This window comes from Hylobates moloch, unplaced genomic scaffold (assembly GCF_009828535.3).
Source record: "Hylobates moloch isolate HMO894 unplaced genomic scaffold, HMol_V3 SCAFFOLD_8, whole genome shotgun sequence".
Classification (NCBI taxonomy): Eukaryota; Metazoa; Chordata; class Mammalia; order Primates; family Hylobatidae; genus Hylobates; species Hylobates moloch.
Genome location: NW_026652283.1, coordinates 112311636 through 112334109, shown reverse-complemented (window position 1 = coordinate 112334109; position 22474 = coordinate 112311636). Strand labels below are relative to the sequence as shown.

The window sequence follows — 22474 nt, the reverse complement described above, 5'->3', positions numbered from 1 at the left end:
AGCTGAATACTTTAAAAATCGACCTTAATTATAAACTAATCTTGGAGTAGCATGCAAATGTGCTGAAGTTATTTAAAAAACATATACTTAGGCAAGAAGTAGAGGACAGCCCCAGAATGGCTACAATGAATGGAAGAAAAGTCTGTATACACACATATAGCACAAGAACAAGTTTTTATTATACATGGGTTTTGCAGTGATACAAGACACCTGCTCACAACTTACAGTATTAATTTTTTAGAAAGACAAAACAGGTATATGGCATGAGTGAAACAGTTCCCCATTAAAAGCACTTAAAACCTATGACATGGCTAGTAAGATGTAAAATATTAAGTCCCCTTGGGGTCTTGCAAACTTGTATTTCCTAACAATTTGGAAGCCATGATGATAGTCTGAAGCTAAAGGAACTCCAATTTCTTGGTATGGTACTAAAGATTCTTATCTTTTGGGAGAAAGAGCCAAAACAGAAGGGTGTGACAGCAGTGAATTTCCCCTCCTATGACAATAAAGCAAGAGGGCAGATAATATTCATGAATGCTTCTCGTGTACAAAAAATTCCTCCATACCAGGAAGGAGAGTATTGACCAGTTTATCTGTAAAAAGAAAATGAAGAGTAATTTTGGAGAAATGTAGCTTGTTCATTCACCTACAGAGTATGGCTACAAAGCAATGAAATGGACTTCTAAAGAGAAATTGCTCAATTGCTTTTATACTAAACGTTAAATGTAACTAATGCTATAGAAAACTGTTTAAAACAAATGGAAACTGTCTAGTGATAATGTACATGAATCTTGTTTTCTTGGAATTTTCACTCTATGGTGACATTTTTTAACTTTCAAAACCTGAAATGAAAATTCTGCAGGGCTTGGATGTGTACAGTCCTACGTTTCTATAATGTCTTAATAGCAAAATAAATGACAGGTAACATTGTTATAAATGAAACTCTCATATAAATTACACCAACATAGCAAATGGCATGTGTGAACAGGCCTTCACTACAAAGCACCGACACAGAATAATCAGTATTTTTCCTATCTCTTTATTTATAAATTCTAACACATTTATAGACATGAGATAACATATGCATTCATAATTTGATTCCACCTCAGGTTGTCTACCCAGAGGAGCCACTGCACTTGGCAATGCAGATGAAATAGCAAACAGGGCAGATACAGACCCTTGAGTTTCTTCTAGTAGAGAGGTGGACACGCCTTTTTTTTTTTTTTTTTTTTTTTGAAAAGGGCAGGTAGCAAATATTAGAGGCTATGCAAGCTAAGACAAAATGAAGGACATAACTTAGGTACTCAAGGAAACTTTTCACAAAATTTTTATTCTAAAAATTGAAAACTCAAAATATCGAGTACAATTTTTTTTTTTTTTTTTTTTTTTTAGTAATAGAGGTCTACTAATGGGAATAATGGGATTTTTTGGCAGGGGACGGGAGGTAACATTTTGCTCAATTTGGGCTGAAAGTTGGTATCCCCTCATTGGAATAAATTGAAAATGTTAATCTGTTAATGCTGATGTGTAATGAGATTTCACATATTGCATCATCTTTGAAAATCTTTTCACACAAATAGGTCAAGGTACTGCTAAATACTGACACATTCACCCATGAGCATGTGATTTTAGTTAAGCATATTCATCACTTGTAAGGCATTTCTAGGATTCATCTTTTTGGTATTTGCCCTTTAGCATGTCATTCATTCAAGATGATTCATTTCCAACAGAAGATTAAGAGGAAACTCTTCAATTGCAGTTAAATGCTCTTAAAATTTAAAAATTTTCTTTGCACTGCATCAAGGTCCAGAAAACTGCTACAGGAAAATATATCCACTAAAAATGGATTTGGCAATACAGCGCTCACTGTTTTGACTTCTCATAGCACAGAAAGTATATAAAGCAGCTTGACAATCTTCTTATATTTAAATTTTAGTTTTTATTGAAATAAATTTACCATATTATGTTGTTGTACCTTGTAATTTCAGGTCAAATTCATTAAGAAACATTTTCAAGTCTGTGGCAAAAGTTAATTTCCAAAGTTACCCAGTGTTAAAAAACAGTGGTTGAGGATGGTTTTTCTCATTCAGAAAAATCTCAATGTCAGCCCAGAGCCCAAAAAATAAAAATAAATCTTTAGCACTGCTAAGCCATTGAACGCCTGTGTGGCAAATCAAATCAGGATATTCAGCTTCTGTTTCTCACAAAAAATTCATGGAACTGAAGATGGTTAAGTCCACAAGAGCAAATGAAGTTCACTGTTGACCAGTTCAGTAACACCAATATTTCCTGCGAAGTACCTGCTGATGAATAATCAAGTGAATAACTTGATTATTACAACTTACATTTTCACAGGCTTTAAAATTTGACCAAATAAACTTTTTTTCTGCTCCATGCATTTTTCCCAGCATCAGCTGCATCACATCTTAGTAGATTCCAGTTCAGGTTGTACTGTTTATCAATCAACTTTTTTGAAAATATTCCCACTTGTAGTTCCATACAAATTCTTCAGTCACTTCAAATCCAGCAATGGTTTCTCAAAAAATAAAGCTAGGCAGTACTGACTAGTAAGAGGCAAAGAATTAACAGTGTCATTTGATGTTGTGTCCAAAATCCTCATTCTTCAAACTACTGTTCTCATCAAAGGGCTGATGTCTTAATTTTCTCTGGACACATTTCTTTGGGTTGGTTACTATCTATCTATCTTCAAGCATGATATAATTCAGCATTAGTAAATGGTTTTCTTTGCTTGGCTAACAAATAGGCTACTTGTAAACATTTTGGTTGCAGCCTCATTTTTATTATTTTTGTGAAATTTTGCTGTGATGTTTCATTTAAATTTTCTAATTCTTTCTTCTGACTGTTGCTTTCCCACGAGTTGGGAATATTGTGATGTTAGTCTGATACTGTCAGTCCATTCTTTTACCAGTTACGGTGTCCCTGCATTATAAACACAATGTACCACCATATAATAAAATAGTCCATATTCCAGTGTGCCTTGGAAGCATAACATTCAAAGTTACTTTTCTTGTTCTGAGATACAGGCCATAAACTGGTAGCAGAAAAAGTAATAAATCTAGCAATACACAGGGCATTCCAAATGCTTTCAGGCTATATCTGCATCACCGTGATTCTGTAGCTTGCCAAGCAGCAATGTGAAACAAGACACACACAGGTTCTGCAGCAGCTACTCAACTTTCCCATTATAGCAAAAAAGTATGCATAGATAATATGTAAATGATTGTGGCTGCATTCCAATAAAAACTTACAGATACTAAAATTTGAATTTCATGTAATTTTCAGATGTCAGGAAATAGTCTTTTGATTATTTTTCCCAACCATTTAAAACTGAAAGCCATTTTCAGTTCATGGGCCACACAAAAACAGGCAGCAAGCTGATTCTGGCCACGGGCCATAGTTTGACAACCCTTGCTCTAGTAGATTTAACAGAATACATGAGTCTGTAATTAATGGCTCAGGAACACTAAAAAAATTATCAGCCAAGTATCTTACATCTAGAACCTAGACTTTACAAACATTCAGACTGTCTGGAACAAAATAAAAAAGTAAAACTTAGACCCAGTAAAAGTCAAAATGTTCCTCTACCAAAGTTACACTATATGGGTGCTCAACCTACAGTGAGTTTACATCTGAAAAAATACTAAGATGCACTTAATGCAGGCAACAGCATACAGTCCCCCAATTTACGATGGTTCAACTTACAAATTTTGACTTTGCAATGGTGCAAAAGCAATACACATTCAGTAGAAACTATAACCCCATCGTCGGTCCTAAGGCGCTCCTAAACTTTTGATGGGGTTACCTCTCAATACACCCACTGTAAAGCTGAAAAATCATTAAGTCGAAAGATAGTAAGTTAGGGATTATCTATACTTTTTAGGGACAGAAGCCAGAACTGATACAAGTTGTGAGATTGAGCAACTATGTGGCTAATAAAAAGGCAACCTTTATCATTCCTATTTCAAATCCAGCATTGATTTCTCAAAGAATAGCTGAACTATTTGTTGAACAGAATTTAAATATTAGTTTTCTCAACTAACAAATCACAAGCGAAAAGAAGCTTCACTTCCTTTTTTACGAAGACAAAAGCCAGTTAGAAACTTACTACATTGTGTTAGATTTTTTAAAAAGCCACAGTTATACCAAATGTATTTACTTTGTGAAGTACATCCTTCGGAATAAATGCATTCCTGGAAAGGAGAAAACAGAAGTCAGTCCTTAATTAGCTAGTTGAGGTACTCATAAAGAACAAGAATAAGCCAACACCTGAAATGCAGAAAACTCAGATTGATTTTTCAATTAATGGACTAATAATCATCTAGGGTTAATGAAGGAAGTTACTGAATTTTGTTGATTTGCCCAAATAAAAATGAACAATATCCCCCAAATGAGTATTTCCAAAAGAAAATCACCAGTCATCAACATTTATAAGAAAACATTTTGAAGCCTTTATTTACAAAAGCTTTAAAAACAAATAATACCCTCTGTTTTGCAAATAATGTTTTGTTTAAAAAGGACCACCCAGTTACAGCACTGTAATATCATGAATAAACAATGTACAAGGGAGACAAACCAATGTGACTAACATTTGGAGATTTGCTAATATTACTGATTGAAGTGTAGGTAACACACATTATAACTTGTAGTCCATCATTTCAGGGTGGAGTTAATGATTACCAAAAAGTCTTCCTACACATGCTCTGGTCTGGTCACATATTCTGCATGGCTAAATATTTCACAGTCTCTTTTGTCAATATATATAAAATAGATTGCAAAGATATACACAAAAAAATAAACAAGCATTACACTCCTCAGGTAATTTTCTTAGCTATATATATATATATGAGAATATATATATATATTTTGTTTTGTACCAAATTTCTCCATTATTTACCTTTACAGCAATTATGAAAGCACAATTTTTGTCCTCTAATTTAATCTGGTACAAAATATACCTAAAGACTTATCTTTGGATTTTAGTAAAATTGATTTGTGTAACCAACAAATCAAGATCATCATAAGTATGGCTACAAAATTTTAAAAAAAAAAAGGGTAAATGGTGATGGAATAAAAATAAGCAGATCAAGGAATGTGCTATCATAAAATAACTGTAGCTTCAACATCTTGAGTACCAGTTTCCTGGCAGATACTAAACATCCAATCACAAGGGATTTTTCCTGAAGGGTGTAAAGCTGGTTTGAAAATTCTTCAGTCACAGAGCAGCCTACACATGCCAATTAGAAACTGACAGACAGTAGATGTGCTTGGAAGATTAAACACTACGTACAGAAACAGCAGTTACTAAGCTCCTCAGTAGTTTCTTCTTTTTAAGTTTCGTTGAATCGACAGTTTGCACAATGTGCTATATTCTGTGGGTCAAAACCAAGTAAATACTGTGTAAAGTTGGCAGATGGTCATTTTTCCAGCTAAGATCAAGAAAAAACAAATTTTCTGATAAAACAGAGGTTTTGAGTCAGAAACACTCTCTAAAGTGCAAAACTGATGGTCCACAATCTCAAATAGCTAAAACTCCTGCAGAATGGAAGGGAGAGACATGAAACAGGGAAATAAATTACAGTCAGTGCTAGTTAATTTAGGAAAAGGGAAAAATAATCCAAACTCAGGTTAAGTTTATCAAAATATTCAATGATGTAGCTTTCCCCACTCTCTGTCACACACGCTTGCTAACAAGTAAATTAAGGCCAAATTTAACCTGAATGCGTTTTTTTTTTCTTTTTATTAAGATCTGAGATAGGAACGGTCATACTTAGTACTGAAAGGCAGACAATAAAATGGGCCATGAAAGGGGGGGGAAAGGTACTGTCTATTGTTCAAGGGATTCAACCAGAGATAAAACCTATATACAAGCATGTGTGTAGCTCGAAATAAAATAAAAAAAGGACTATTTCATGTCATGACTGCTTGTTGGCTTCCTCTTCATATGCATTCCCTGTGCCATTCTGTACATAGGATGAACCAGAACCAAGGCCATACAAATGACCACAATATTTGGCATCATCAATATGATCTTCAAAGAACATCTAAAAAGGAATTTTGAAGAAAAAAAAAGATAATTTTAACCAAAAGGAATCACTTGTAATTTATATTTCAGCAATGTAAGTACTGACTGTTCACTGACAATAATGATGGCTCTTTTCTATGGTGTTCCTTTGCGGCTACGCATTTCAGTTCAATGAGTAAGACCAATGTCCTCAAAAGTACGGAGCTCAGAAACCAAAGAGACTACAAAAAAAGTGTATAAATGCATGTCTTTTCCATTTAGACCATTTTTATAAGAATTTGTCACCATGGAAAAATAGATATTTATTCCATTAATTTAACAATAATCAAGAATGAAGAAAGCCAATGATGGTGGGGGAAAAAAGTTTAGGTTCATAAGCTGTCTTAAATCTGTGTGCAAGGCTGAGCTGGCTATAAATAATCAAACCATAAAGACATGGACAGTAAAATCCAAACATTCGCACTCTATTACTGTCCTTGAAGAAGCCAAGAAAAATAAATTAGTGCCAGAAATCCACCTTTAGTTAAATAAACCATTAAGACATTTTTAAAATGCAAAGCTAAAAAATCCAAAAGGTTGTTTCAATTATCTAATGAAACAATGGGAAGGAGTCCAAAACAAAATATTTACGTGTCATGAATGGATAGTCCAAATCACTTCTGAATCAACAACACTACTTAGCAAAACAGCTTTAATGCTTTCTATTATCAATACATTGCTACAAAAAGTTTTAAATTCTCAGTCTCAGTCAATTTAATGTCTAAGAGAAAATATACTCAAATCCACAGCGAATTTTTGCAAAAGGGAAAACTTATAGTCAAGAAAAACCTCACTTGTTTTTGCACAACCAATTTTCTTGTTTACCTATAGCTACGTGTATCTGTGCATATCACCTAATTACTTGAGTAGATAATGGGTTAAGTTTCATTCTTCCATACCTAACATTTTATACTCAAGGAACTGATCTCTGCCTTTTGCCATTTAAGGAGGGTTTTCCTAATGTGGTTTCTGATTCAACTACTATGTTGGATTTATTTGATCCCTTCAGAATTCAACCCCCCTTTTAAGACTCAATCTAGTAAAAGGCCTGAGTTCTTCTCTATAAAATCTTCAAAGCATTGAAAAATGACATGAGCAAATAACATGTTTATCACCAGTTTAAAGCCTAAAAGGGGCCATGCTAGAATAAACCTAATATAAAGATTCCTTGCCTTGTAGAAGGAGCACCAATGGGAGTCAGAAAAGAACTCTGGAGTTCTCCCACTAGTAATGTGTTTAATCATGGAAGTTATTAGCCTGTTTTCTCACCTGAGAAATATGGTTGGGCCTACATGATTTCTCAGGTAGTTTATGTTTTAAAATTTTTGGTTCTATGATGAACATGTTCTCCCAGTTCCTTCTGAACTACATTTCAAGATGACTTATTTTTGAATACTTTTAAGTGTAGTGGATGCGACTCATATGGTATCGCTAATTATATCTTTACTTAGTAGGTACTTGTTGCCCAAAATCTTTGGTCACAAGATTTTTAATGTTCTCAACCTAACAACCAACTGAGAAAAAAGGCAGTGATGTCTTCATACTTCTCTCATTTTGAAAAAGGCCATTCCTGTGAGCAATGAATCAGATCCTGCCTGATGCTGTGGTCCTATCCGTTCCAGCTCTAACTGTTCTGCCACCTCCTGTAATCCACCCTAGAAGAAATAAAAATTGCTTGTCAAGGAGAAAAATACTACAACGCCTAAATTCACAAATTATAAACTTAGACGCTGACCAAAATAAAAATAAACTTTAGTATGTAAAGGTGAATCTTATAAAGATTGGGGGGAAGAAACAGAGAATGTGAATTACTAACATATTTGTTGAATGCGGAAAAAGTATCATTTAATAGAAAACGAGATCCTAATTGGGAAAATGTATCTTCATCATGTTTTAGGGCATATGACAGGTAAATACTTTCCTAGATATGGGAGGGAAGCAGACCATATATAGGGTAATATTTATCAAGTACACTCATAGTCTATCAATCCAGTAATAACTGTAAATCTGAATAGCTAGTATAAAACCATCTTTTTCATATTTTCTTAAACTTCCCACCATCCATTTGTAGTTTTCACTTCATTTTTACAAAACAAAGCCATTATGAATAACCAAAACATTAAGAATATGCTAAATGCTTCACTATGGTTTTGTTAGTTAAGACGAGTATATGCACACAACTCCTTAGAGTCGTCTGCTATAATCCACCTATGTTAATACTCCTAAGATTAAAAAAGAAAGATGAGAGTGTAAAGAAAGGAAGAGAAAGACAGTAACAGGAAAGAAAGTGGGAGGAGAGGCAAGGAGGGTAAAGGGAGGGGAGAATAAGAGTAGAGAGTGAAGGAAAGAAACACCAACAACAACACAAAAATTCTCTAAATTGTTAAGGCCTCCACCAGCAAAATGGCCCTTCTGTGCATCACAGCTTCAAACAAGGCTTTGCACAGCAGTTGCTTCTGTGCTAAAAATAGCACGAGGATTAGGTATCATTAGCAGCTGCTTAGGAGAACAGAATAGAACTGAATAGAACAGCATGGCTGACTATAGGTCAAAAAGCACCTTTGTCGTTAACCTGAATTTAAACACAGCAAGTTGCTCAGGACACATTCAGAATATCTGTACTTAGAAACTTCCCAGTAACCACCACATAATGAGCAATTATTTGGTTCCCTGTTCCTGAAAACTGTCATTATACAGACATGTCAATTAAAAAAAAAAGTCAGATGAAAACACGTAGTCCTCAGCATGCAGTGCTTTCACAGGGTGGGCTGACTTTCTCAAGTACAGGACACCCTACTCCAAGTTCACTTACTGGAAGTCTCCTCAGATTACACAGAAGTCTACTGCTACAAACATAAAATAATCTTTCTTGAAAATTTCTCTAGTCATATGCTGACCATATCCTGTATTAAAGGTAAACACTGGCCAAAAGAAAGCTTCTCATTTCAGTTATCTGTTAAGACCAGCGTGACCAACATGGTAAAACCCCGTCTGTACTAAAAATACGAAATTTAGCTGGGTGTGGTGATGGACACCTGTTAATTCCAGCTACCCAGGGGGCTGAGGCAGGAAAATCACTTGAACCTAGGAGGCGGAAGTTGCAGTGAGCCGAGATCACGCCACTGCACTCCAGCCTGGGCGACAGAGCAAGACTCCATCTCAAAAACAAAAAAAGAATTAATGTTTAGAATTTAAAAATACACGTTATGCAGCGTCAAAATATTACTACTATCTAGGCAGGACCTACACATTTCCCATAGTACTTAACTGTAACAAGCTGACATCTTTCGGCCAGAAAAAGAATCTTTTAGCTATGTAGTTTAATCCTAGGAACATTATCCTATCACTAGAACTGACAAAATAATTTCTAGCCAAGATAAGCCAAAAGGAAACAAAAACTTTTGCCACACTATTGAATACATCTGCATATCGCTGGCCACCTTAGATTCCACCTTGTAAGAGCAGATTCTATGCGTCTTGGGAGAAAGAAAGAACTTACACTGGTGTGCATATGAGAGCCTCAGGGTCCTCAGATTTTTGTTTTGGTTTGTGATTTTCAATCTGGCAAGCAATGACAAGAACCTGACCTAAGCCTGAAATTTGTTGAAAATTCTGCCTTCTGCCAAGACATACTGAAGCTCTGAAAAAAGGATTCCCTATAAATTATGTATGCAAGAAAAAAAATCACATGACCAGATAATATAATTGCATTTACTGTAATACTTTAAAATACGGTTTAAAACAACATCCCAGCCTAGGATCTCATGACAGTCACTTGGTCTGAACAGTGTGCTGCTGTAGGTAATGCCACCTGAAGCCTTACTTTGAGATTTTTGCAGCTCTTCATGAGGTACTTCACATCATAAATGACAGGAAAAAACAATCGAAGGATCTCAAAGAAGTCAAGTTCTTCTTCAGGCAAGTTAGAGTTGGTTAGGATTTTGATTAAGTAGCCAAAGTCGTAACCGCTATAAAAGGGTTAAAATAATAGAGAAGAGGGACACATAAATACTATAAAGATTTTCAAAAAATGTTTTTATGATTCAAATTTAAGCAAGTCACACTACAGCCCTCCCAAAAACATTAGAGAAGTGCACACAAGAACAGAGAAAAGAAACATATTGAGAACTATAATGGGAAAATGCTGTCATCTTACAGTATTAAGAACTTTATCACTTTATTATTCAGAGATATCAACACAGACCTACACTACCAAACCAAGCCTATGGTCACTAAAATACTATTTTGTTGATATATGAATAGAGAACACCAAGAAGAGTATCAAGCTGCCCATAGATGTCTCAAAATATTTTTTTAAAATAACTATGGAAATGGAGAAATAAAGATGAATGGAAACTTGGCCAGAAGAGTTAGCAAATGTAGCAAGAGAACTGGCATTCGGTAGGCAACAGTAATGCAAGTCATCCCACCTTTTACATAAGGTGGTCACATACTTTATCCAAAGAATAATACTGTAACAAGATATTTTCACTTCTCTTAAATGACTGTGTTAAGTAGTCTCTCCCTTTTCTTCCTTCACAATTCTCTTCCTCTCAATGTGGCTCCCTAAGAGTCATTACTAATGGAAATGTTGCACGTGGAAGAAGCGAAGGGTAGTAAAAAATAACTACTCTCTTGATCATAAAATGCAAACTCCTACACTCTCAAATCCAGACCACTTCTCCCTTTGTCCAGCCTTTTCCACAGCCTTCTGTCTCCCTACACTCCCAGGCCACTTAGACACGTACGTCCTTTTTCTACCTTTCCTTCCAGGACCTCTGACAGGAAGCCTATATGACATTTGCTTACTAAAGTTAAAAGTTTAAGATTATATTAGCACTTAGGATTTATAAACTTCTTAAACTATTCCTTATTACCTGAAATAGATTAGAATATGAGGAAAACAGCTAATGATATTTAATGGAATAAAATCTTCTATCTTGATATTCAAATATATCAGTCTAACTTAGATTCTAAACTCCAAGAAGACATGAATGAACCCTGTTTGTTTTTGTTCATCTTAATACCCAGTGCCTAGTACACTGTATTTTGTCAGAGTATTTTTTAAATGGAAGGGTATGTCATATACAGTAAAAGGGTAGGGCAAGACTTTCCAGTTCTTTTGCATCTTCATATCTAGGGAAGAAAAATGACTAAAAAAAAGTTATTTGTATCAAGAGTCTTATGTTTCCTAAGGTACAAGTTCAAGTGCAGAAGAGACAAAAAAGATGACAGGTAAGAATGAGTGTGTTCAGTACTTACAACACAACAATTTCTGGTTAGTACACATCGAAGTTGCCCACATAAACAGTCCTTCACTATAAACATCCCACAGATCAGAGACAGAAACTAAACCATGCAGGAGACTCAGATTTAAAATAAATGTGTGAAGTGCATCAAGTATGAGAGTATTAACATCTATGTAACACAATGCTTTTTCAAAACCTAACGAAAGCCAATATCATTCTGAAGGTTACTTTTAGTCCCTGAAATGTCAGTTTAGTTTACTTCGATGGGAAAACTCTTTCTCATACATGGAAGTCTATTTCACAAAATTGGAATAGTTTCCTTACCAGAAACACTCTTAAGTAATCTAGTTTCATAACAATAAAGAATTTAAAACCACCACTTATTGAGAATTTACTGTTTATAAAGTATTTTAGTGACCATTAAAACAAGTCTCCAAGATATTTCTTCTAAGGGATGCTTTATCACTTTATTTAAAAAAAAATTAAAATCCACCTCCACACCCATCCCTAGCATTTTCTTTGCTGTTTTGAGATAGTACTTATCACTATCTAACAAATCACAATGTGAACTCCATTTTTAAAAACTGTCTGCCCACCCCCATGAGAATATAAACTCCATGAGGAAAATAATTTTCGTGTGTTTTATTCACAGCTTAGTTCCTAGAATCTCATCTCAGTGCCTGCCGTATGGTAAATACTCAATAATGTTGTGTAAATGTAAATGAATCGTTTCCCCTGTAGAACATTAAAAACTAAGGTATAGAAATAGTAAAAGAAAACCCCGGGTAACACCAATTCCAAATGGCATTGCTGGATTTAAACCAGGGTCTTTCACTTTTTAGAGAACGTGTACTGTTTCCACTATGCAACATGCTTCTCCCAGGCAAAAATGGATCCCATATTTTAAATTAACCTTTAAGTAGATCAACATTAGCCTCCTAAAAGTTAGGAGACAACTCTATATGGCAGTCAACTCTTTCTAGAATTAAACCTGAAATTGCTAACATAGTGACCCAAGTAAGTGTGGACCAAGTATGAGATGGAAAAACAAACGCCATTTTCAATGTAGTCGTTTTACCTATGAAATGACAACCATTTGACCCCTTCACACAGGACCACTCCAGAAGTCATAAGAAGTTCTGCAAAGTACTGGGTTTCAATTCCTTCCTCCTCATGTTTTTTAAACTGGATACCAGATGTTGTTAGTAGCTCTATAGAGTCCTGGGCATACATGTCCTCCCTAGCAGAAGAAAGAGAAAGACAACATTCAAACATGCCATTACTTCAAACAAGCTGTTCTTCTGCTTACATCTGTTAACTACAGTGCCAGAAAAGAGACAGAGGATTGGCTTGAGTCCACCTGTTTCAATGCTTTACATATATGCAAGAAAAATGCAATTTAAATACAAGGGTCATTATTTCAGAAAAGTGTTTCGAATAATAAAAAATCATTCAAAGAGTCCAAAGGTGCAATTTTAATCTTTATTCTATTAACTCTATTAGCCTTTCATACTTAAATACATTTAACTGGGTTTGGAAAAGGGTCTCCTACTCAACAGGGGCTACCATCACAAAGTAACAGACAAGTTTTTTCAGAGACTCTCAGTCTCGGCAGCCACTGTAATGCTCCCAGATAGAGCTGCACCCATAGCTGTGGGGCATATGCCCATCTCCCATGCCCTCAGCAGCACCAGTAAGGAGACCCAGTGGAAAACGTCTCATGTGGATGAGTTAAACTACACTTCATCTTAAAGGAGATGCCTCCTTTCACAAATGATGAGCCTTGCAAATGCCTCCAATAAGCAACACTGTTTAAAGTTAAGGACTGTGCTGTAACAGCAATAATTTCTTCTGCCAACAATCCTATTCCTAAAAGACTGCCTTATAAAATCAAGCCAGGAAATCTAAATATAAACCAATTCTTCAAGATTTCACTTAAGCCAAAAAGAAAGCCATCTCCAACCACAAATATATTTCCAACCACAAATATATGTGTATCTGAAATATTAAGTTCCCAAAATACAGTATATCTGTATCTGAAATATTAAAACCAAAAAGTTACCAAAATACAGATACATTTTTGAGAATATGTGAAAAAGTATTTTTTTATTTACTTTTTAAATTGTAAGAATACTGGTTTCTACCTCTTGGCAAAAGGAATTCCTATTAAACACTTGACAAATCTAAACCATGGGGTATATTTCACTTGGGCCAAAAAGTATTGTTATGGTTAGTCCTTTAGAAATCAATTTACTTCTAAATGTCTGAAAAATTACAAAACAAACAATGGAAATATTTCAAAAGAGAAGGAAACCACAACAATCACTTAAAAATCAGTCTCCCCTAGAAAATCCTTTAGGAAGGATAACAGAATAAACCCAATGAAGTAGTTTTTTTTTTTTTCCCCCCAGTGAAACCATAGCTTTCCTATGCTAAAAATATGTACCTCAAAAAATTAGAATCTCATTCATCAGGTCCCAGTGCTCACATTGAGGCATGCCTTAGCAACTATAAGCAACGAAAGGCATAAAAGATTCTTCTCCAGGTACGCATCATTCTTGGCCATTTGCCAAGGTGTAGGTATACAAGTAGTTTAGACCTTTTTCTCTTAAGTTTCCAGTAACACCCTTCACCTGTTTACTTGCAGCATATGGCTTTACCCCATACCTGCTTTACAAAGAAACATCAGATTAATATTCCTGTCTTTCTTTACATCTACCCATCTATGTGAAGATCTTTCTCATTTAGACTCCAAAGACAGCTTGCCTCATCGCCAAAGCTAATTGCTACCAATGCCTTAGACGCTATTCCATGCCATCCCTCAAAGGAGTTGTCAAGTGCCTATCTTTATCCTAACGTACAACTCCTTAACTAACTCATGAACACTCAGATATGTCTGTGCATTATCTGTAAAACAAAATAAAAACCACTAATCTGTTGTTTCTGCTTTCCCTTCTTCAGACAGGGTCTGGCTGTCATCCAGGAAGCAGTGGCTTAAACACGGCTCACTGCAGCCTTGACCTCCCGGACTCAAGTGATCCTCCTTTTGCAGCCTCCCAAGTAGCTGGGACTACAGATATGCGCCACCATGCCTGGCTAGTTTTTCTATTTTTGTAGAGACAGGGTTTTGCCATGTTGCCCGAGCTGGTCTTGAACTTCTGAGCTCAAACTATCTGCCCACCCTGGCTTCCAATTGGCCTCCCAAAGTGCTGGGATTACAGGAATGGGCTACTGCATCCAGCCTCCCTTCTTATGGCACTCTCTATGTCCTTCTTTACACTGCCACTTTCCTTAAATGAAGCATCAGCATCCTTTCTGTTACTACCGAACCCAAGATGCCCTGTAATTTCTAATATCCTATTGAATTACTGCAATCACCAAAAGTGGTTTTGTTTTGTTTTTTTTTGAGACGGAGTCTCACTCTGTCGCCCAGACTGGAGTCAGTGGCATCTCGGCTCACTGCAACCTCCACCTCCCGGGTTCACACCATTCTCCTACCTCAGCCTCCCAAGTAGCTGGGAATACAGGTGCCCACCACCACACCCAGCTAATTTTTTTTGTATTTTTAGTAGATATAGGGTTTCACCGTGTTAGCCAGGATGCTCTCGATCTCCTGATCTTGTGATCCACCCACCTCAGCCTCCCAAAGTGCTGGGATTACAGGCGTGAGCCACCGTGCCCAGCCTGAAAATGATGATTTTTTAAAAATCTGTTTTAATCCTCTTTGACTTATCAGTGACATTATTTCCACAGAATGCTTTGCTTCTTCACAGCTCATCAGTACTCCACTTCAATTTTCATGGATGTATCAACTCCAAATTCAGTTTGGAGAGAATTCCCATAAGTTACAATTCTAACTCTTAGACTTTGGCAATAGAGAGAAAACAGAAGAGTTACAAAACACTGAGTTATAAAGGCCATGACCAACTTTCCTCAGTACTAAATCCCTACTGTCTAGCACTGTAACTGACACTCATTCTAGCCACCCCATTAAGAAGTCAATTTTTATCTTTCTTCAAAATTTCCAAGATTCTCTTCACGGTGCTCTCTCTATATTAGGCACTACACGTTTATCTTCCAAATGACTACTTCTACCCAATGTTTTTCACAGTATCCTTCTCCTTAAACCTCTCCTAACATCAGTGTAAATCAAGCTTGTCCAACCTGCAGCCAGTGGGCCACATGTGGCCCAGCATGGCTGTGAATGTAGCCCAATACAAATTCGTAAACTTTGTAAAACATTTTGAGATTTTTCTTAAAACATTTTGAGATTTTTTAAATCTTTCTTAAAACATTTTGAGAGTTTTCTTTTTTTTTTTTTTAGCTCATCAGCTATTGTTAACATTAGTGTATTTTATGTGTGGCCCAAGACAATTCTTCCTCCAGTGTGGCCCAGGGAAACCAAAAGATTAGACACCCCTGGTGTAAATGGTAGTAAAACTTCGTAGTAAACTTTAGCAGTCGTTTTTGAGTAAGAAGGAAAAAATGTCACTTAGAGGCTGTACTAAGAAAGCAGTTGTTACTAGAACAAAGGTGTTTCTACAAAAGAAAACTGTCAATTTCACCCAAACTGAGAAGCTGATGGGTTACCTCCTCAAGTACTGAGATCACAATAGTATCTAATTTAAAAACAATGTTCTAATTGACTTGAACAAAAAGTAACATGGAACAAATGAAATGGTAAAGCACTAATTTTAATAAAGGTTCATCATTTGAGAAAAAGGACAGGAGGCAATTTTCAGTGTTTCAGAGCTGTAGTTCCTATAAAAGGTTATCAGTTTGAGTGGAGTGCTTTTCACCCTTTATAACCGGGGTGTTCAATCTTTTGGCTTCCTTGGGCCACAATGAAAGAACTGTCTTGGGCCACACATTAAATAATCAACAACAAAAAAATCTCATAATGTTTTAAGAAAGTTTACGAATTTGTGTTGGGCAGCAAAGCCATCCTGGGCCAAGGGTTGGACAAGTTTACTTTACAAGGTTCTGTAGACTGTGCGTGTGTGTGTGTAGATACAGATACTTTTTAGAGACAAAGTATCACTCCGTTGCCCAGGCTGGAGTGCAGTGGTGCAATCTAGATCACTATAGCCTTGAACATCTCAGGTGAAGCAATCCACTTGGTTCAGCCTCCCTGTACCTGTAGTGCTAGCTACCAGTACCTGTACCTGTACCTATAGTGCTAAGACTACAGGTACACAGCCACCATGCCTGGCTAAGTTTTAATTTTTTTTTTTTTTTTTTTTTTTTTTTCGGAGAGACAGAGTCTATGTTGACCAGGCTAGTCTAGAACTCCTGGACTCAAGCAATCCTCCTGCCTTGGTCTCCGAATGGAGAGTGTATTATTAAACCCAAAAGAGTGAAATGGAGAGTCAGGCTAAACACAGTGTAATTATAAGCCATACTACTATACCACAGGCATCATTACTCTGCTTTTCCTAAGCCCTACTTTCGTAAAATTGTGTATACTAAATATCGTTGTTTATTTGACAAAGAACGGGAAGAAAGAATTCATACATTGGCACTACCATTAATTGCCTACAGCTTCTTTTACTATTTTACCTACCAGATATTAAGATATATGACACAAATGTAGGATGTAAAATAGAAGAACAATGCAATATTGCAACATACAGTTAAGTACTCACTCAACGTTTTCAATAAGTTCTTGGAAATTGCAACTTTAAGCCAAAAGATGGATAACAGAACCAATTTTTACCACAGGCTAACTGATAAAAACAAGAGTTAAGTTCCTACGGCATATTTCCGGTCACAAAAAAATCACCAAACTTCTAGATAAAGATCAAAATACTTCTAATATTAAACAATGAAATAAATGTGAGCTATATGTAAAATTAAGAATGATTAATAAAAACAAGATAATTATTTGCTCCATTATTCAGCTGAGGGGTGAAGAAAGCCAGAGCCTATTCTGGCAGCTCAGGGCACAATGTGGAAACCAATCCTGGTCAGCACATCATTCCGTGGCACAGTGCACTCACACAGATACACCTACTCACTCCCACTGGGACAACTTAGCCACATCATTTTACCTAACATGCACAGCCTTGGGATGTGGGAGGAAATCAGAGGACCCGGGAGAAAATCCACATATACATGAGAACGTGCAAACTCCACACAGGTAGTGGCCCGGGTCAGGAACCAATTTTATTTTTTATGAAGGTTACCATGAAATAATGTTGAAGAAACTGACATTTGAGGTCCTGCTGTAATTAGAATATATTAAATACTCTATTTACCCAACTTACAGTTTGCAAATAATCTGCCCTTCTCCAAAAACATCTAAAACTTCCCTTAGCTATCAAGACTACTTCTACTAATAATATATAAATATTATAACTAAGGAAACTGGGTGGAGACCCAGGGCTTGAGTTAGAACGCACATTCTGACATATGATAAACACCAGGTTGAAGGATACTACTACTTCTCCCGTATGTAAATTAAGAGACCTTTTGTGGGCTGAAGTGGCAACATAATGATTACATAATACTGACTTGTAAGGAAAACGTACCCTAGGTTCCAGAAAACGTCTTACTGCATTTGACATGTAATCTACTCATAAACTGGAATATGAATGCAATAAAAATCTTTACAAGGATAAATATTATAAAAGGCTATATTTCAAATTGCACACATTTTTGACAGTAAAACTAATGTAGGATTATTTTTTCTATCAGAAGTACTTTCAATACCCAAAGTTGTCCAAATACAAAAAAAGTTGCAGTCATATTTTAAATATAACATCTTTAACATTGAAGTATTTTTTTTGGTTTCATAGTAAAAAAGAAAACCATGCTTTTGAAATGTTATGTTTCATATATTTCCAGGATAACTACACTAATTCACCTAGCATGTCACCATACTTGAGAAACTGGAAAACATCATTCTCAGTAAACTATCGCAAGGACAAAAAACCAAACACCGCATGTTCTCACTCATAGGTGGGAATTGAACAATGAGAACTCATGGACACGGGAAGGGGAACATCACACTCCGGGGACTGTTGTGGGGTGGGGGGAGGGGGGAGGAGATATACCTAATGCTAAATGACGAGTTAATGGGTGCAGCAAAACCACATGGCACATGGATACATATGTAACAAACCTGCACATTGTGCACATGTACCCTAAAACCTAAAGTATAATAATAAAGAAGAAAAAAAAAAGTCTGGGTTATACAGTTATTTCCCACTTACGTCAAATTAAATTTAAAATTAAACTGCCAAGTTGAAGTTCCTGGAGGGTATTCTCCTTGCTCATTCATAAATGTCAGTCCTAGCTGAATTATCTTTAACAAGTCTACATTGCACCGCAATAGTTGGTATTGATAGTCAGCATTGCTCCTGAATTCTCCAATGGGTCTTGCAACCACACCTGGAAACTCGGTGTCCTGTAAAATAGTTTTAAGATTCATTATGTATTGAACAGTCAAAACTACAATGCACACATTCTTAATTTTTGACGCAAATCAAAGAATCCTACAGATGATATTCTACACATTTATATTCAATTACAAAGTATATTTTAAATAGAAAGAACATCACTTTTTAGAACCATAAAACTCTATAAACTTAATAACCTTTCCTTAAATATATCCAAAAAATTACTACATATGAGATACATGTGATAAATGTAATCAAATACTTACTCTATAACCAAGAAAGAGGGGAAAATCATAAATTCCTATCTCCCAAAGGATACGTGAAATGATGCTCACAGTATTCCAATGCTAAAACCAAGTTTCTTGAAGAACTGGTTCAAAAGAGGGGAAAACGCCCTGTACTTTCCAATTGCTTCTCTGAGACACGGTTTTTCTCAACACCAAAATCCTAAGAAAAACATCATTAGCTTCCTAATTTCTCTGGCTGAAACAATATTCTCTCTATAGTCCACAGAAAGCATGTTGTCAAGAATTGCATGCCACCTACTGACTCTTGTAGGATATTATCACTTCTCTATGTTGCCACTCTTTATCATCTGAGAAATTAATGATCACTATGAATTTCCATTGGTTAAGAAAACAATTTTAGTTCTAATCATGGGTAAGTACACCTTTATCAAACAGTATGTCATCTACAAAGAAACAGTCATATTTTAACCAATCAACCTGCTCCTCCCCAAAGTAATGCATTTATTTTTATTAAAAATACTGAGACCAAGATACATCAGTTTAGTATTAGGATGGGAACTAGGGTTAGCTAAGAATAAAAACTACCTATCAAGTCACTATGAAACAGTAAAGAAACCAGTATTTCTCTAAATTCAGCACAATTCAACAGCCACTTTATTGAATACTGTATGTGTTATGCTAGGTGTTGGGAGAGAAAGGATGATTAAAGCACTTGCTTTATGGAGCTAATAATAATCTAGTGGATGCGGAAAACAGTAGGGTAGCTAACAGATACAAACAGTATAACGGTAAAGAAGAAAAATCATTAACTGGATAGACAATCTAGGCAGACCAAACAGCACGTGCAAAAGCAGAGTTGCTTAGTAACATAGTATATTCACAGAACTCCAGTGTTAATTATGAAAACAAATTGCAGACCAACAACGTTTCACTGGCACATCTGATTTGCTTGAGAAAGAGCACCCTAGCTTCTGGGAGCTCATGTGGTACTACCAGCAAGGCTTTGGTGTTGCTAGCAGCAGACCTGGCACTCATAGCTAGGCCCTAATGTTCTCCTGTTGAACACAATTTCACAGAAGTTCAACCTCAAATAAGGCCACTCTGTAATCACGTCTGAACGAGGACAAAAAAATAAACAATGTCAAACCACAAAATGACCAAGTATCTCCATCCTGGCTAAATGAATGACTGTTCCTTCTCTGCAGCATTAAGCTCATTCTAGTCTCTCATTTAAGACTTAGTAAGATATCCAGTCACAGAATTACCCCAGCTTCCTGACCACATCCAACCCACAGTAAAGCCCTGCTTCCCTTTCCTTCCCCTAAGACCATCTGACACAAGCCCAAATCCTTTCTAACCATCTCTTATTCAAACGGCCCATGGTTCCCACGAATTCCAATGCCTTTTCCCTCCCTGCAATGAGGGATAAACCCAACCTGTCAAATCACAGGTGTATTCCTGATGGATTTTGGCTGGAGGGCAGTGACAAATTTTTCTTTTCATGGTGAAATTAATCCCTAAAAATATCAACCAAAAGGGTTGAATTCAAGACTTTAAAATTTCCTTTTCCTCCTTTATATGAAGCGTTTTAAAGATCTGCTTGTGGGCATACCATAGCAACGTAATTATATTTTCGGATAACTTGACGAATTTTCTTCATCTCTTCATCCAAGTTGCAAGCCCAAACTTCACAAATTCTTTGGCTATGATCTACAGTTGCCGCTGGCATAGTGAGGGCACAAGGGAGTCTAGATGCCAAGCATCAAAATGTTATACTTGATTGAAGATTTGTTTCATAAAATATTTTATCCTTTATTTATGTACCTGTCAAAATAAAAAAAAATATGAAGACCAGATATATCACATCTGAATCACAGATTAATTGACCCGGCAGGAACCTAAGGAGTTATTTATTCAAAGTTCTTGACTCAAAAAAAAAAAAAAAAAAAAAAAATCAAAGTTTAGAAAGTAACTTAAGGTCACATAGCTAGTCTGTAGGAAAAAAAGGACTACAGCACAGATTTCCTGGTCCTAATTTCAGTTATTTCAAAATAGCTTTTTTACGCATACATACTAATCATATTTTATAACTTTCCACTAAAGATTTATCTGAGTTCAGCTACTCTGCATAAAACTTTATAAAGCCATCCATTTCCAGACAAAAATGAAAAATTACTTATACACATGTGACAAGATCAGATGTTACCATGCCAAAGGTGGTGTTTATTTTCGTTCCTCATTAACAAAACCACCAAAATCCGACTTGATAACAAGATCTACTTTACTGGCATTTATTCAAACTAGACTAGAGGGGTCAAAAATGTTTGCAAATGCTCTGAGAAAAACCTAACGGCCATGGAAAATTATCTGAATGTTCGCTGTTGCAGAAGGGAAAAAGAACACAATAGAACGTCTAAAAGTCAGAGCATATTCCCTGGTTACCAAAGACAGATCTCACATTTCTGGTCTATAAACAGAGTTCGTGTTGATTGTTGGGCAGGGAAATTTCAAATCCTTCTGCATTTTTCATACAAATTGGAAAAAAAAAAAACCAAGAGTAAAAAGAGGGTCTTATGACTGTCTTCTATACTCTTAAGAGTCAGAAATGTAACTTCGAATTCTCCAAGTAAAGAAACCAAAGGAGATCCAGGACACCCCTCCTTTGTAACTCTCCCACCCCGATACACACACACACACATAAGCACAAAAACACACAAACTTGGAAAGACCCTAGTTTAACACTGCTTTCCTCCACCTCTCTACTGCAGTCCCAGAAGCCCCGAAGAGGCACCAAAGGCCTTCTCATTAGTGGAGATAGCATCTCCGTACTGCAGTTCCCCAGAGAAACCAGAGGACGGCATCGAGGCATTCAAGTCATAGAGAATTCTCTTCCCTGGCAAAGCGCCAGTGCGAAGGTGCTGATAACACTGACTGGAGCTACAGTGACTCCCAAGCACTGCTGCGTGAAAGAATACGAACAGCTGAGGAACTAGGCCACCGCCCTCCGCTCCCAATTTCCGCCCCACTTCGAAGCCCCAGGTACAAAGCCCTTGCGTCATCACTAAGCGCCAACCCGTTAACATAGCCCCCAGCCCCAGTTACCCAGCCCCCCACCCGCCGCCAGGATCCTTCCCCCGCCAGCCGCAATCCAGATGGCGCCATCGCGCAGCCTCTCAGGTTCATCGTCCCCGCCCTCTTTCTACTTCACTAACCCGCCCCTCCCCCCGCAAGGCTGCAGCGGATGCAAGATCTACTTGTGTCGCTGAGCTCGCGCTCCTCCTCCTCCTCCTCGCCATAGAGACAGCACCCGGCGGCGGTGGCGGCGGTGGCGGTAGCGGCGGCGGCAGCGGGTGCCCCATAGACACCTCTCGCCCAGCGAGGGGAAAGGCGAGCAAGAGCTGCGCCGCACCGTGCTGCGCCGTCGCTTTTCGCACGTCCTGGCGGGGGCGCTAGATGATGACGACACGCAGAGGGGGCGGAGGGCGCCCCCGGGGG

General features: G+C 36.9%; 1 protein-coding gene across 4 annotated transcripts; it reads right to left on the bottom strand.

Moving 5' to 3' along the window:
• Nucleotides 1-67: 67 nt before the first annotated feature.
• On the bottom strand, nucleotides 68-22413 carry CNOT7 (CCR4-NOT transcription complex subunit 7). Of its 4 annotated transcripts, none has more exons than XM_032162408.2 (7): nucleotides 22234-22413; nucleotides 20592-20803; nucleotides 18546-18739; nucleotides 12410-12571; nucleotides 9906-10050; nucleotides 7627-7737; nucleotides 68-6062 (listed from the first exon to the last, which is right to left on the bottom strand). In XM_032162408.2, the coding sequence occupies exons 2-7, from the start codon at nucleotides 20706-20708 to the stop codon at nucleotides 5934-5936; spliced, it is 858 nt and encodes a 285-aa protein (XP_032018299.1). In that variant the 5' UTR covers nucleotides 20709-20803; nucleotides 22234-22413; the 3' UTR covers nucleotides 68-5933. The 4 variants fall into 4 exon arrangements, with proteins under 4 accessions (XP_032018299.1, XP_058298028.1, XP_058298030.1 ...); XM_058442045.1 differs by lacking the exon at nucleotides 22234-22413 and adding an exon at nucleotides 21735-21979; XM_058442047.1 differs by lacking the exon at nucleotides 22234-22413 and adding an exon at nucleotides 18998-19178 and having other exon boundaries at nucleotides 20592-20671.
• Nucleotides 22414-22474: the final 61 nt, after the last annotated feature.

What these genes read in the sequence shown, in the direction of transcription:
- CNOT7 (XM_032162408.2), bottom strand. Translation starts at nt 20,708, where the DNA reads ATGCCAGCGGCAACTGTAGATCATAGCCAAAGAATTTGTGAAGTTTGG. An exon ending in AAATGGTTGTCATTTCATAG is followed by an intron (nt 10,051 to 12,409) that starts GTAAAACGACTA and finishes ACCCTTTTATAG; the next exon opens with CGGTTACGACTTTGGCTACT. An exon ending in AGAGCTGCAAAAATCTCAAA is followed by an intron (nt 7,738 to 9,905) that starts GTAAGGCTTCAG and finishes TATTTCTTCTAG; the next exon opens with GGTGGATTACAGGAGGTGGC.